At 42.9% G+C, this 15,445-nt stretch overlaps 1 protein-coding gene across 8 annotated transcripts in view; it reads left to right on the plus strand.

Annotated features, from left to right (window-relative positions):
* Nucleotides 1-15,445, plus strand: part of CFAP61 (cilia and flagella associated protein 61) — a 327,205-nt gene that overhangs the window by 139,719 nt on the left and 172,041 nt on the right. For 6 of the 8 annotated variants that reach the window (XM_035298462.3, XM_078371503.1, XM_054255278.2 and 3 more), the window contains 2 exons: nucleotides 2,215-2,421; nucleotides 6,116-6,250. In XM_035298462.3, the coding sequence (XP_035154353.3) occupies nucleotides 2,215-2,421; nucleotides 6,116-6,250 (342 nt within the window). The remainder of the gene's footprint in view (nucleotides 1-2,214; nucleotides 2,422-6,115; nucleotides 6,251-15,445) is intronic. The other 2 variants (XM_054255275.2, XM_054255276.2) reach the window with 1 other exon arrangement.

Raw genomic sequence — 15,445 nt, forward strand, 5'->3', positions numbered from 1 at the left:
TCAGAGTTCATGCATTTAACTTCCAAGTCTCTTATTGTTCCTTTTTGGTACCAGCTTGTTTACTACATGCAAGATCCTTCTTGATCTCTCTGAGTACACTATGTAGGATTTTTTTTAAAAAAAATTCCTTGCTATTTCCTGAATAATCTGTCTTCTCTTTAGTAAGTTGTATGTTTCTCTATTCTGGTCTTTTTCTTTTCTTTTTTTTTTTTTTTTGTCAGTTTTCCTTAAAAGTTTCTCCATGTCATGAGCGAAAGATGAAGCGATCAGTTTGGGCGGCTGGCGTGGGTATCCTTGACAGTTCTTGTATGTTTCTCCATGGTGTCTCCCCTATCACTGGTAGTACCACCGCCCCCCTGTCTGATTGGGAGGGGATGGCAGTATCTGGCTTCCCCTTGTGTATTTGAATGGAGAACCAGCTGGCAGGCAGGGACCCCAGGTGACCCAAGGTAAGGAAGTTTCACCTAGTGGTAGGGTTTTCTTCCAAGGCGAAACTGCCTTACTTTTTTGTCCCCTCTTATGCTCTCATTAGTTAAAAACTAATTTTTGTTGTTGTTATTTTAAGGAATTTGGGATTGGAAGAAAATTAGATGCACATGGCCCATCTGCTGTTTTGAGCTAATAACCTCTGTTGGCTCTTTGATTTTTGTTTTTCAGTGATTTCTCAGCTCTATACTTATCACTCATTTTATTTTAGAAGGAGGGTTGCCTCCCTGGTAACTAAAGAAAAGTCTTAGAGTATAAAGGCCGTTACAGGGTCCATGTAGATTGACAGGTTGCCAGAACTGCCCTAGGGTACTGCCACTGGCCCGGTTACCCCGAGCTCTGTTTCTTCTGTGCTTTATGACAGAAGCTGGAAAGGCAGGGGACCTCGAGGAGCTTGGCCACAGATGCCACAGTTTTCATGGATTTGCTGGTGCCAGCCTTGCTGGTCACAGAACACATCAGGGTTCTTGTATTCTCCAATTTCTGTTCTCGAAAGTACGCTTTTAAAACAAATTTACCATCGAAAACAAGGAGAAATATAAGTTGGTGTTTTTCCACCTGCATATGATTTGATTTTTCCTGCATTTTGTGTTTGCTGCTGCTGTCATCAGGGAGAGTCACACTCACCTGGGAATGCTCCCGTCCACCCACACTGCTGACAGCGTGCACTGCTGGGAGGTGACACAGGACAGGCTGGCCCAGGGCACAGTTGGCATGAAGGAGATCTGGGATCCCAGTGCAGTGTGGAGACAGAGGGGTACCAGACCCAGCCCATGGAAACAAGAGCAGTGTGCTTGATATTTCCTTTACATGGAAAGACACTCACCAGTCCTTGAAATTACCTTCCGCTGTGAAAAATATTACACATCAAGGGCATAGAAGGTTTAAGAAGTACACATGAATACGGCCCAATTATGCAGTTTTATTGTAGGCCAGCCAGCCATATATGCAATCAAAGCATATGACTTTGGGTCAGGCATGGTGGCTGTAATTCCAGCACTTTGGGAGGCCAAGGCAGGCGGATCACTTGAGGCCAGGAGTTTGAGACCTGCCTGGCCAACATGGTGAAGCCCTGTCTCTACTAAAACTACAAAAAAATTAGCCAGGTGTGGTGGTGGGTGCCTACAATCCCAACTAGTTGGGAGGCTGAGATGGGAGGATCTCTTGAACCAGGAGGGGAAGGTTGCAGTAAGCAAAGATCGCACCACTGCACTCCAACTCGGGTGAGAGAGCGAGACTGTCTCAAAACAAAACAAAGTGTGTGACTCGGGGGTGACACATTTCCACACTAACAGGTGAATAGTAACGCATCAGAGAGCACCAGTGGCTCTGTTTGCCTGACTCCTGAATTTCCCACGGGCTCTGTCCCTTGTGCTGACCGGCTTGTGCTCATGTCACCCGGCAGTGGCACAGAGCTGCTGTCCTGCCACTTGGCCAATGGCAGAGACTCAGGGCTCTCTGAGTTGATGGCAGCCGTTGAGTGTGGAAGGAGCACATCACAAGGCAGTGCTGCCATCCCCCAAAGACAAGCCATCAGAACAACTAGCACTCAGGAAACATAGTTTCCAATTTTAAAAAATTTACCGTGAAAACGAGGTGGCAAATTGGAAGAGAAAAACACATTTCTTACTATCATACCTCAAGTAATTTTTAAAAGATATTTATCACCAAATGCATGTAGTTTGTTTAAAACGCTTGTAGAAACCATCCCTTCTGTCTCTTCTGTAGGATGTCGAGTACCTTCGGTCCCACTACAACATTGAAGAGTTCATCTACTTCAGTCACCACCAGCGCGAAGAACATGGGCACATGCATCACTTTGCCCTCAACCCCATTTTCCGGCACTACACCAAGTTTTTTCTGAAGGAGATCCTTCGTTTGGGCTTTAAATCCTGTCTCTACTACCCTGTTTACCCAACATCCAGAGAAGGCAAGGTAGGAGAATGGTGCGGCCCACTTTCCCAGCAGGTCAGTGTTCACAGTGTCGTTGGTGTTGGGTGCCACGTTTTGTTCATTCCTCTCTTGTTGGGTTTTGATTATAACATGGTCTGAATTTCCAATGGCTGTATTTAGTTTGGCCTTTTTCACGTACTACTGTGACATTCTGTAGGCTTCGAATTTCCCAAACAGTCACAACTAATATAATTAGTAGTGCAGTTGGTTGGCTTTTCTCTATTGACAAAACAGAGACTGAAAACCATTAAAACTGCTCTAAGAGACATGAAGATCTAATCACTTCTTACGATGCCTGAGTGCAATGCCAACATGATACTATTCAGTGATTCTGTTTTAGAAGGCTGACGTGCTATCCCGGCATTTCAAATAAGCACCCTAAATACCCCCACTAGGTGATGGAGAGAAAGCGCGGAGACACCTGATGCTGATGTCACCAGCCCCATGTAACACTTGCCACCCTTGCGTGGAGTAATACTGTGGTAATAGACACAGATCTATTACATGGTGTGTGTATACGTGGTGTGGGTGGGCATGCACGGATCGCAAGGCTCCATCTTACTTGCATACCTCCCACCCCGCTTTGGTGTTCCTCCTAGTACTCATCGTCAGCTGAAGTTACCATTTTAACCCTGAACACAGCCATGCTTTTTTCTTTCATTCATAGCCATATCCCATTGCCTAGAAGAATCACACATGCACAAAAACACACATCCCACACACTGTCATGCATTCATGCACATACACCACACTCACGCACTCATGCATTCACACATACACTCATGCTTCCCACCCCTCTTCCCCCCCAACACATACTCATATATGGCATCTGGTTGTTCCGTAGGCAAGGGCCTATTCCAGCTAGATTTCCAAGGGTTTTTTTTCCTGCAAATTGGTCTCTCAGTCCCTGACAACATTGGTCCTCAAACTGATGTAGACTTGAGGGTGAAGGGAATCAACCCCTAGAGTAGGTAGAAGTTGTCCCGTGAGGTTCCATTCATGAGCTCACACTTTCCCAGGCTCTGCCTAGAGTCTTTCACATTGTCCCATCTCTTCGCATTAGCACAAGGGAGCTAAGGGATCTTAAAATGCCTTATTATTAGCATATCTATTTATTAAACAGTCTAGATAGCTCACGCCAGTTAGAATGGCGATCATTAAAAAATCTGGAGACAACAGATGCTGGAGAGGATGTGGAGAAATAGGAACACTTTTACACTGTTGGTGGAAGTGTAAAGTAGTTCAACCATTGTGGAAGACAGTGTGGCGATTCCTCAAGGACCTAGAAATAGAAATTCCATTTGACCCAGCAATCACATTACTGGGTATATATCCAAAGGACTATAAATCGTTCTATTATAAAGACACATGCACACATATGTTCGTTTGGCACTGTTTACAATAGCAAAGACAGAACCAACCCAAATTACCATTGATGATAGACTGGACAAGGAAAATGTGGCAGATATACACTGTGGAATACTATGCAGCCATAAAAAATGATGAGTTCGTGTCCTTCATAGGGACATGGATGCATCTGGAAACTATCATTCTCAGCAAACTGACACAAGAACAGAAAATCAAACACTGCATGTTCTCACTCATAGGCGGCTATTGAATAATGAGAACACATGGACACAGAGAGGGGAGCATCACACACTGGGGTCTGTTGGCGGGGACTAGGTGAGGGACAACGGGGGTAAGGAGGTTGGGGAGGGACAACATGGGGAGAAATGCCAGATATAGGTGATGGGCGGATGGAGGCAGCAAACCACATTGCCATGTATGTACCTATGCAACAGTCCTACGTGATCTGCACATGTACCCCAGAACCTAAAGTGCAATAAAATATATATATTTTTTAAAAGTCTAAAGTGTATTAGTGCATACACAAAACAATAATTTTGCCAGTGTATTTTATTTAACAAAATCCCTTTTGGAGAAGTCCAGAGAAAACGGGGAAGAAAGAAGAACATAGAAAAACATAGAAAAGGTTTTGAGTGAGATGTAGAGTCTGCTCTAGTTTTTCTTTCTTTCTTTTTTTTCCTATCAAAATGTAGCACCATGGCAATGAAATGGTCCAGCTTTGAACTCACCAAGCTGGGAAGGTCACAGTTCTGCTGGAAAATCCTGGTCCTGCACAGTTTTCTTTTACTTTGCAGTTGGCCAAACGCCAGTTTTATGACCTTCAAGTTGTGATATTAAATTCTTGTTTTTATTCATGTAGTTGCCTGATGTGCTGGGTTAGAGAAAGTCCATTTGCATCCATAATAAAAATAATACCTTGGGCATTTCATTAAATGTTTATACATTTACCTTGATACTATGAAATTAGAAATATATTCCACACTGTTGTGTATAGCCTCTAAAAACATACTTGGAAACAGATTTCTTCTCAGTCTGCCCTTCCAGTTGATTTCACATATTCATTTAAAACAAGTGTATCGTGTATCAAGCAGTTCCAAATAATTTGGGTAAGAATTCCCAGAACTGCCATAAATCCCCGGTTGACCACAGTAAAGTAGAGCTTCTTGGCTCACACCATGGGATGGTTTTTCTTGGCTCACATCATGGGATGGTTTTCTCTCTGTCCCCCTGGTCAGGGAATGTATTAAGAGGTCTTCCAGGCATAAAAACAGGGTGCTGGCTAGGATCTTGTTTTTTAGTTTGTGAAGTCAGGGTGTGAAGTTCAGTGGTGAAAAATTTTAGAAAACCATTTTAGAAGCTCATAAAAATCACAGGCTATTTTTAGAACAGCAAAAAAGTCATGTAAACCATCTAATTATTAAAATACATCCACAGTTCAGTTTTTCTTTCTTTGCTTTCCAGCTTAAATTCAATAAATATATCATTAAAAGTTTTGATTTTACAGTGTAACTCTTCAGATTCAAATGGTTACAATGCCCTGAGTTCATTTCACCAACACCCCTAAGATTTCATAAATGTGACAGAAAGAAAGATCACCATGTTTGGTTTTTTCTGCTAAGTTTTTAAAACTGGATAAATCAATATTTAAAGTATCCCCCTAATACATGGTTTGTCATATCTATTTCAATAAGTATAAATCCAACTCATAATTTAGTCTAAATATAAATAATATGATTTACTTCTTCCACCCCCACCCTCACTTCCCAGTTTTATCTTTTTGTTATAAAACACTTTTTTTTAACCAAAGATCCAGTTGAAGTCACTGAAGTCACTATGAGTGACTTTTACAAAGAGGAGGATTTTCACATCCGTGCTAAGTTACCCGTTGGATGACATTTTTATCTATGTGTCTTTCTTAAAGCAGCTTGTGCCAAACATACAAAGGTTAACAGGATGCAGATAACACAGCTTAATGGGGTCAGATCAGGCTGATGCATGATCACTGTGGAGAAGAATATCCTCCCGGGGAAAATACTTGTACTGAAAAATCCCATAAACCAAACCACTTGTTTATCTGTCATTCCCACAGAGATAGTAATGTAATTACTCTCGTAATTATCTTCATTAGTGTCAGGCATTATCTACAATTCATTCCTCTGCTCGAAGAGTATGTTTGTTTATTTGCTGATTTTTTTTCCTCTCTGACTTGGCCGAGTTAAGAGTTTTGTATTTGTAAAGCTGTGCGCAGACATCTGTGCTGTGCCTCTCTGACATTCTCTCCCCTAAAATATAGATTGCTGTCTTTCAGTTCCAGAACCCCTACGCCCACTCCCTGACATCTGCCCTTCATTACTTGGTTCCCGTGCGACCACGACGACAGATTGTCTATCCTCTGGAAAAGCTTGGCATAAACGCTCCATCAAAGGCGGTCTCCAAGGATCTGGTGGGTAGCAGGGCGGCAGGCAGGGCGGCGCGGTGCCAGCTCCCGCGGGCCTGGCAGATGGGGTGGCAGTGCTGTCTTCGCAGGAGCAGGCTGCTTCTTAATTACAGGGAACCTGGTGCTCATACCCTTACAGGCAGAGCCCTTCGAAGGCTCCCCTGCAGGCCTTTCCTTCAAGTGGTTATTTCCCAGCAAGCCTAAAGCAGTAGCCACAAGGCCTTGCAAGGTCATCCCCTGGGGATGCCTCTCAGGCTGCTGTGTCCCAGGACAAAAGGCCTAGAGTCACCCTCCAGCATATTTTCATTTTCTTTGCCTGTCCTCAAAAGCAGATTCCCCTTTTCAATGATGTTTTGCTTTCAAGGCATTAAGTGGTCATTCACTGTTAGGACAAAGCTGACAGAGAAAACAGAACTGGCTGCATTTGAGATGTTTGGGCCCCGGGTCCTAAGCTGGCTTGTTTAACTCCCTCCTCCAGGGGAATCAAGATGATTAACAGAAGCATATTAGCTGCCTTGTGGCAGCAGGAGTTTGTGACCTTAAAATGAATGGCCAGGGGTCACTTTTATTGTCAGAACAGGAAAAAGGACTGAAATCAAACCTAGGTATTCTTTTAAATGGAAATGTACCTGTTTTTTCAATAACTTAATTGGAAAACATAATTTTCTCATGATGACTGATATGGGCTTGTAGTGTTTGTATATTCTTCCACTTAAGTAAGTAAAAAAAAAAAAATCCCCCAGTGGGCTAACATTTGTCCTTTGTGAGAGAGAAAAAGGAAAGTGTTAAGTTTAAACTCTCCGAACACTTAACCCAAGGAGCTGCCCCTCAGGGCTGGAGATGATGCTCAGATAAACACCTCGCAACAGGCTCTGCTCTCAGGATGCACATCACCCTACCCAGCTCCTGTCTCACTTGCCGGTGCACTGAGGGCAGGGAGGGCACCTCCATCAGACCGACTCAGAGGCAGCTTTGTGTCTTACATACATCTTTATATTTGTAAAATAATGAAAACATTTATATAGTTATAAATTTATATGTGAGTAGAGACTGACCATATAAAGCAGGACTTCTCAATCTACCTGTCTTTTTTTTAAAATTAATATGCTATTAGTCATAGACTGATAGTTTTGTAAAAGTGAATTCCTGGAAAAATGAGATTAAAAAGCAAATACAGACAAAATTCTCTTATTATTAGATTTAACCCTGCTGGTTTGCTATAAAAGCTTCTGAATGCTTCTCTTCACTTCTGTTACTCATATCTTCAGAGACCAGTAATCGTTTGCACTATTAGGCAATGTTTTAGAGTGATTATCTGAAACAAGTTGAGCCAAGTAGAATATTTTTAGGAGTTTCTGTATAGTCCTCAAGGCACTGTTCTTAGTAGAGCAATAGCATTGCAGTAGCAAACTGCAAGGTCGAGCAACTGTCATTACCAAATGAATGGCACCTGTTCAGGACTGCAGATTGAGTGGCACTGGGCCTCCCATGTACTCACCACCCAGCTGCAGTGATTTTCAACTCTTTGGATCTTCTGTGCCCCCACCACTTCCCCTTTCTCCTATATCATTTTGGAGCAAACTCCAGATTCATATCATTTCATCTGAAGGTCACAGGCATATTCTTAAGTAGCAGGGTCCACAGCTCTGGAGATGAGATGGGCCTAGCCCACCTGGAGGATCTTTGGGATGGGCTACCCTGCGGTCTGTTTGCATGTGGAGATCCTGGAAACAGACTGCTTTGGAAACAGAGCCAACACCCAGAAGTTTGGCACAAAGTCAAACTTGGGATCGGAGACAGTGGCTACCTGCTGTCTCCACCACTGAAATAGCTTCCACAGAGGCAAGCTGATCCCTGGAGAAGGCGCTGGGCATAGAAGTACATGGATGCACCAAGTGTACGACCTTGTAGCTTCTGCATCAGATCAGGATCAGGATGAGAGATGCTGAGCTTCTGCAGTCATCGCTGAAACACCTTCAAGTGTGGACAGACCATAGGACTGGGCCAAGGGAAGAACTTATACTTCAGTGGCAACACACGGCTCCTGCACCTTCTGCCATTGCTCTGGCAGCATGAGTGGCCTGGCTGGAGCTGGAGAGAGGAGTCCGGAGTTGCTGCGTGGATACCAGGAAGTATCATTTTTATGAATACGAAGCAGTTCCACAGCTGCCCCCTCCCTCCCACCCTACTGTGAGATTTTTCACAGTTAGGTGACTTTGAGGTGAGCTGGAGCTCTAAGGTGGGGAGAAAGCCAGAGGAAAACATTTTATTTTATTTAAAATTATGTTGTTACAACCTCCCAGGTTGGCAGGATCCAAAATCATTGCTTACATTGAGTAACCTTTTCCATGGTCATCTCAGTATGCTGTGCCCCACCCCTGAGCCCTGGTGGATTTCAGCATAAATCAGAGATGGGTTGTTCAAATCCGGGGTCCAGGAAGACAGCCACTTGGCAGATGGGTGGGAGGAATTATAGCACAGATGCCTGTTACTTGCTGCTCGTGCTATCATGCTTACTTCACAGGTGAATTCTGACTGTTTAAGAGGCACTTTTTTATTGCATTTTAGGTTTTGGGGTATATGTGAAGAACATGCAAGATTGCTGCATAGGTACACACATGGCAGTGTGATTTGCTGCCTTCCTCCCCATCACCTATATCTGGCATCTTTCCCCATGCTCTCTCCCCTGGCAACTCCCCACCCCCCACTGAACCAACCCAAGTGCCCGTCGATGATAGACTGGACAGGGAAAATGTGGCACATATACACCATGGAATACTAAGAGGCACTTTTATTGCTACTCATTGCACTCAAGCTTTGGAAGATTGTAATGGAGATTTAAGATTTAGTAAAAATTTTAGACATATTAGAAGTTCAATCACAGGATTATTTATCAAGACCATAATCCACATGGAATGGGCCTCGGTATTCAAAAGTTAAAATGCTAAATTAAATTATTAAAAATTAGTTTTCTCTTTTTAACATTCTAGACAGTTTTAATATTTCAGAGTGATTATCTGAGACAAGTTGAGCTAAGTAGAATATTTTTAGGAGGAATTTCTGTATAGTCCTCAAGGCATTGTTCTCTTAGTAGGGCAATAGCATTGCAGTAGCAAACTGTGCAAGGTTGAGCAACTGTCATTACCAAATGCATGAATTTTCCCTTGAAGTTTCACATCTCCCCCACCCCTTACCCCTCCCAGTTCATCGAGCTTTATATGAGACCCTCATCTCCCTCACCATGTCCATATCATTTCTCTTGCCGGCCACTCGTCTTTCATACCTTTTATCCTATTTAAAGTAACTTAGAGTGACTGTCCAGTCCCTGGCTTTCACCTAGGAAGCCAATCTTCAAGGGAACAGATCACTCCAGGCATGAGTAATGGGATAGAAAGCATTTCATCTCGGTAGGTTGCCAATTTGAATCTGGCACAAGGCAGCAGTGATTGAAATTCATCACTGCATGGCAGGGAAATATGCCCTCACTCCCACCCCAGGGCCCTCCTAGTTCCTGCCTGGTTTGGATGATCAGTGTGCTGTCCCTGCCACAGTGCCTTCCCCATCGTTTCTATTAATTGACAGCCCACCCCACAGCAGGTCGTAAAAGAGAACCTAGAAAACATGAATGATTTTCATCACACATTTCAGAACTAGGCCTCAAAGATTCATAATCATATTTCCACAGTCAACCGGGATGAATGCATGGGTAAGAGAGAGGGCTTTTTCCTGACTAAGACCATAATTGACATCATAGACCTGGAAGATTCTTTTCTTAGCTTGAATGAGCCATCTTGGCCTGTGCTTTTATATTATTAGAGTTATTCTCATGGAAGTTTTTCATTAGATGACTCATGAGGGCCCAGCTGCATAAGTATTTTTTATATAATAATTTTATTTTTTTAATTTTAATTTTGTGGGTACATAGCAGATATCTATAGGGTACATGAGATGTTTTGATACAGGCATGCAATGAGTAATGATCACATCATGTAAAATGGGGTATCCATCCATCCCCTCAAGTATTTATCCTGAATGAGTATTATGATCAGGAAAATACTCAAAATTGGGCTGTATTAATTTAGTGGTTATATTGATTAAAGACAGTGGAACAAGCTGTCCTACGCTTACTTTGAGGGTGGGTCTATATACAAGCCTGTTTTCTTTCCTTCCTGCCTCGTACAGGGATTCAGATCTGACTGTGTCACCATCCATGCCTGCAAGGAGCTTCCAGTCTAGTTTCAGTATTAGCTGAGGGTGGAAGAGGGCTTGTACTGGCCTCCCAGGTGACAAGAGCCCAGACTCAGGAGAAATAGCTGTACTGGGCCCAGACCTGTTTCTGCAGAATTTCTGGAGAGGGAATGTGTTTGAAAAAAAAAATGGCACTGCTTCCTTTCTAGGAGTGAGAATTTAAACAACTATTATTTGTCATATTACACTCCAGAAAACATGCTTTGAACTTAAACAGCCCCTCCCATTGCCTCAGTATCAATAGATGCTCCCCATTATCCACTTTAGTCACCTCAGCTCTTCATCTTGGTTTACAGCGTTCATAGAATTATAGCGTAAACTCACCTCTCTCTCAGATATTTTCAGAACTAAATCAACCCTTCATTCTTACTGAGGAATCAAAATTTCAGAGTGATCTTGTTTTTTCTGGTTGCTTATTGATGGTCGATTAAATCTCGATTAATGAATTCTTCAGAGGCCTCCATATGGATTCTGTGCATTCATTTCTCCACATTTTCCCTTTGTCTTTCTACAAAGAGAAATGACGGTTTATGGAACCCCTCCCCCTCAGAGCTAAGTGATGGCCCTGCTTTTTTCTGGTATGTGATCTCTCAGGAAGATGTCACTCACCGGCATTCAGTTACCCTTTGAATTGCCCCTTTTCATCTGGCTGTTCTTCCCAGTCCAGCTATAATTACCATCTGATGGACTGTTACTGGATACTGTTTCACTTGTGCATCTGCTGCCCTAGGAAATTGCATTATTCTCCCAGCACCTGCTAGATTTTTCCTAGCTTCATTGTTTCCCAGCCCCTTCCTTAAACTTGGTAACTTTCACTGCCAGTGGTTAGACTTCCCTTGGTTATATTTGTGGTCAGGGCGAGTGGTGTGTTTTTAGCTCTTTGGCTGTCACCTTGGCAGAGGTTTCTAAAAATGCAGACCTGTATTTTTTCAGCATCATATATGCTCTGATTATTAGTGGGACTATGGGAGGAGTATGTTCTTAAAATGAAATTAACCCACTTTAAATCATCACCATGAGTCCAGTTTGGTTCTTCAAGCCACTTCCCAGGCAGTTAGTTTCTATGTGTTTGCACTATCTATAGGAAATACATTTCCTTCTATTAATAGTGAACTCTTCTCTGAGATTCTTAGGATCATTTACGTAAATTCCTTTATGGGCTTTCTTTACAAGGTAATAAAAACAACAACTATTGTTGCGTTCCTTTTCCCTCTTAAGCTCTTGCTTAAAGGCTTCCCATGGAGTCTCTCATTGAGTTCTGGCATCAGCACTTGTAAATAGTCACTGCCATGACCATCCTCAGTGTACCTAATGCAAACGGACTTGCCAGGGGGCAGGTAAATAACTTGTCCAAAGGCAGAGCACTTGACAGCGTTTCAAACCCAGCCAGTTGGTTGCCCAAGCTCCTGGCTTTAACTACTATAGATATCCTTTCCCACCTCTCAGTCCTACTAATATGACTCATTATAGGAAAGCCAAACCACAGAAAAGGAAGATGGCTTGATATAGAGCTTTTTGAACCTCTCAAATCTTTGGCACCAAGTACTTAACCAAAGGGTGACCCACAGACGATTGGCCTTTCCCCAGTGCAGTTTTTTTCCTCTTGGCTGAGTCATCTGCTCTTGGGTTTCATCTGGTACCAGCCTGACCCTGTCTGACCTGGGCTAGGAAGTAGCAGACAGGTTGAGGTTGGTGTGCTGGCAGGTTTTGGACACCCGCTGATTCTGGCTGTCTGCAGTTAGCTCTCTGTTGTATGGGTTTGTTCTTACAAACCTTTGTGATTTTTGTTATTACAAAAATCCTTGGTTGTTACAAAATTATGGTGGCAGCTGTTGGGAAAGGAAGAAAAAAAATTATGATCCCACATGGAGACTGCATCATACATTTCTCAAGATTCAGTTCTATGTTGGACGTGGCTTCAGAACCCAAGTAAAGGCCCATCAGATGAGTGACTGAGGGTTTATTTAGGAGGGTGGGGGTGGAGGGGAGAGACAGGATGTGAATTAGTAGCATGATCAACAAGCTGGGGAAATTGTTGAGAAACTGGGCTGTGGTCAGGTGGCAAGATGAGGCTTTGAGGGTATGGTAGAGAAGAAATTGGGAAAAGCAACTTCTTAACATCTTAGTATTGTCAAGAATCAATGCTGTATCTTATCCTCATATTCTAGGACAGATATTTATAGGACAGTCTCTCTCTTCCCCCATGCATGTCTTTAATAGCTTCACATTGTGATATAAATCATATATATATATATACACACACACACACACACACACCATATAATTCACCCACTTAAATTGTACAATTCAAAGGCTTTTAGTATATTCACAGAGTTGAACAATCATTACCACTATCTACTTTTAGAACATTTTCATCACCCCCAAAAGGAACCTGTGCCCATTGGCAGTCACTTCCTGTCTCTCCCAGCCCTCTCCTCTCAGCCCTAGACAACCAGCAATTTACTTAATCTCTCTATGAATTTACCTATTCCGGATATTCCATACAAGTGGCAACATATACTATGTGATATTTTGTGACTGGCTGCAGAGCATGCTTTCAAGGTCCATCCACATTGTAGTGTGTATCTGTACTTTATTCCTTTTTTATTGCATATCCTATTGTGTGGATAATACTATATTTTATTTTTTTCATGCATGAGTTGATGGACATTTGATTTATTTCTACTATTTAGCTATGATGAAAATGTTGCTATGAAAATTCGCTCACAGGTTTTTGGGCATATATATGTTTTCATTTGTGGGGTGGTGTCTATATCTACAAGTGGGACTGCTGGGTCACATGGTAACTCTATGTTTAATATTTTGAGGAACTGCCAAACTGTTTTCCAAAGTGACTGCATTATTTTGCATTCTTTCATTCTTAGATCAGATCTAGCATTCTGGCTGGTAACTGCTGAAGTGCTGGACAAATCAAGGTCATTGAAGGGCAATGTCTCTAACTATTCTTTCGGTTTCGGAAGTAGAATTTCTGCCACTCCGAGAGAGCTTCAGACGCACATTTGAGACTGCACTGCTAATAATGCATCCGTTCTTTTGAAAGCAGAGATTTTGTTTAAATAAAACCTCTGTTATCCTTCCTGCTTCACCCTCTCTGACTCAGCAGCCCCTGTGGTCCTGTGCAGACATTTAAGAGAGCTCAGGCAGCAAAGAAAACAGCCATCTAAATGCAGGAGGAAAATGGGGGACTTTCTGGTTTTTTTTTTAAGCCACCAGCATGTTCTTTGTTTGATCCCCCTTTAGTAATATTATTGCTCTTAAAAAGAGCTGCCACTGTTCCCAACAGAAAAGAAAAAAATCCTGAGGCTTTCCTGGATGCTGATTGGGTTCTTGCCACAACCCAGTAGGAGGGAAAAAAATGCATTCTGTTCCCTGCAGAGTCAGGGTAATGAATGCCACAGAGGTCCAGAAGTGCCTCCGGACGCATCAGCTGCCTGCTGCAGAGCTCTGGAAGCCTGCAGCCTAGCAAGACTTCTGGGTGGAGCTGAGCTCCCGGGCAGAAACTGGCCTTCGCAGCTAAGTGGCTTCTTCAGAATCCGCCTTCAGGGAGAAGAGGAATGGCAGCTCCAACGTGAGGCTTGGCTTTGTGTATTTTAAAGTAGCTGGGGATATAAAATGACAAAGGGGACAATTAAAACTGCAGATACTGACTAGAGAAGTGATATATTTTCTCCTTGATTAAAAATAAATATGTTATTACAAAAGCAGTACATGTTTTTTGTAGAAATTTTATGAAAAAACAATAGAGAAAATCAGTAAAACCTTCAGTCCTCCTATCTTTTTATTACCTTTGTTACTATTTTGGGGTTTTAGCTTCCAGACGATTTTCTGTGAAAAAGACTACATATATACTGTTAGATGTGGGGTCACTGTGTTTGTAGCATGCCTCTTCCCGTCATGTGTTTTGGCTGTATTTACTTGTTACTAAGTATCGTAAAGTATGATTTTCGTGGCCACGCAGTTGTCTGTTAACCAGCAAGCCCTGTCGCTCAGCGCGAACTTTCCTCCTGCCAGGCCCTGCGTTACATCCTGTCCCGGATGATCTTTCATTCTCATAGATGTTTCAGCATCATTGGCTCCATTTTGCAGTGGGGAAAACTGAGGTTAGGAGAGGTTTGGTAATACAGGTGAGCATTAAGCCAGCCAGACTTGTGGGAATAGTCACAAAGCCACTTGAGCTCTATCTCATTGCCCTGTAAATATGCTCCATGTGGCTGAGTTTTCTCCTGCACCCAGATGGAAAGTGAACAAGTTCTGGGACCTTCTGGTCAATTCTAGGTCATTAAAGCTGTATGGATCACTTAGAGTCACAATACATGATCTTAATTCCATAAAATGTTCAATTTCATTTGATGTAATAATCAAAACTCAATTTTCATCCAAGGGTTAGACTCCCCTGACCCGCTGCTGAAGGCTGCAGCACATAGGAAGCCTGTGGCTGGAGAGGCAGGACAGGGTGGTCCTCTTCTCTCTTCCTAACTCCCATGCCCCTTCCGCTTACTTAGCATTTATATTGCTTTTCAGTATTTAGGACTTTCTCTTTCTTTAGCTTATTAGTGTCTTCTTATTATTGAGCGTATTTCTAGTCCTTCTGAAATTGGGGTCCGGGCAGGGAGAAACAGTTGGAGGAGTAGGCAAGTCTGAACTTGGCCGTTGCTGTCATAAGATTGTCCCTACTCTGTGGGCTGGACTCCTCTTCCCTTAGTGTGTGTTTGCAGTTTCCTAGGGGATTCCTGTCTGTGGAGACCTCTCACCAGCATTCCCCTGATGCAGAAGATGCCATCCTCTAGCTTTCACACCAAGTCTCGTTTGCCCCTGGAGGTGCCTTATAGGAAGGACCTGCAAGAAGGGCTCTTGCCTCTGTGGGTCAGCAGGCTCTGCCCATGCAGGCCACCTGCCCTTCAGCTCCTTCAGCACACCCGTCCACTGCATCTG

This window comes from Callithrix jacchus, chromosome 5 (assembly GCF_049354715.1).
Source record: "Callithrix jacchus isolate 240 chromosome 5, calJac240_pri, whole genome shotgun sequence".
NCBI lineage: Eukaryota > Metazoa > Chordata > Mammalia > Primates > Cebidae > Callithrix > Callithrix jacchus.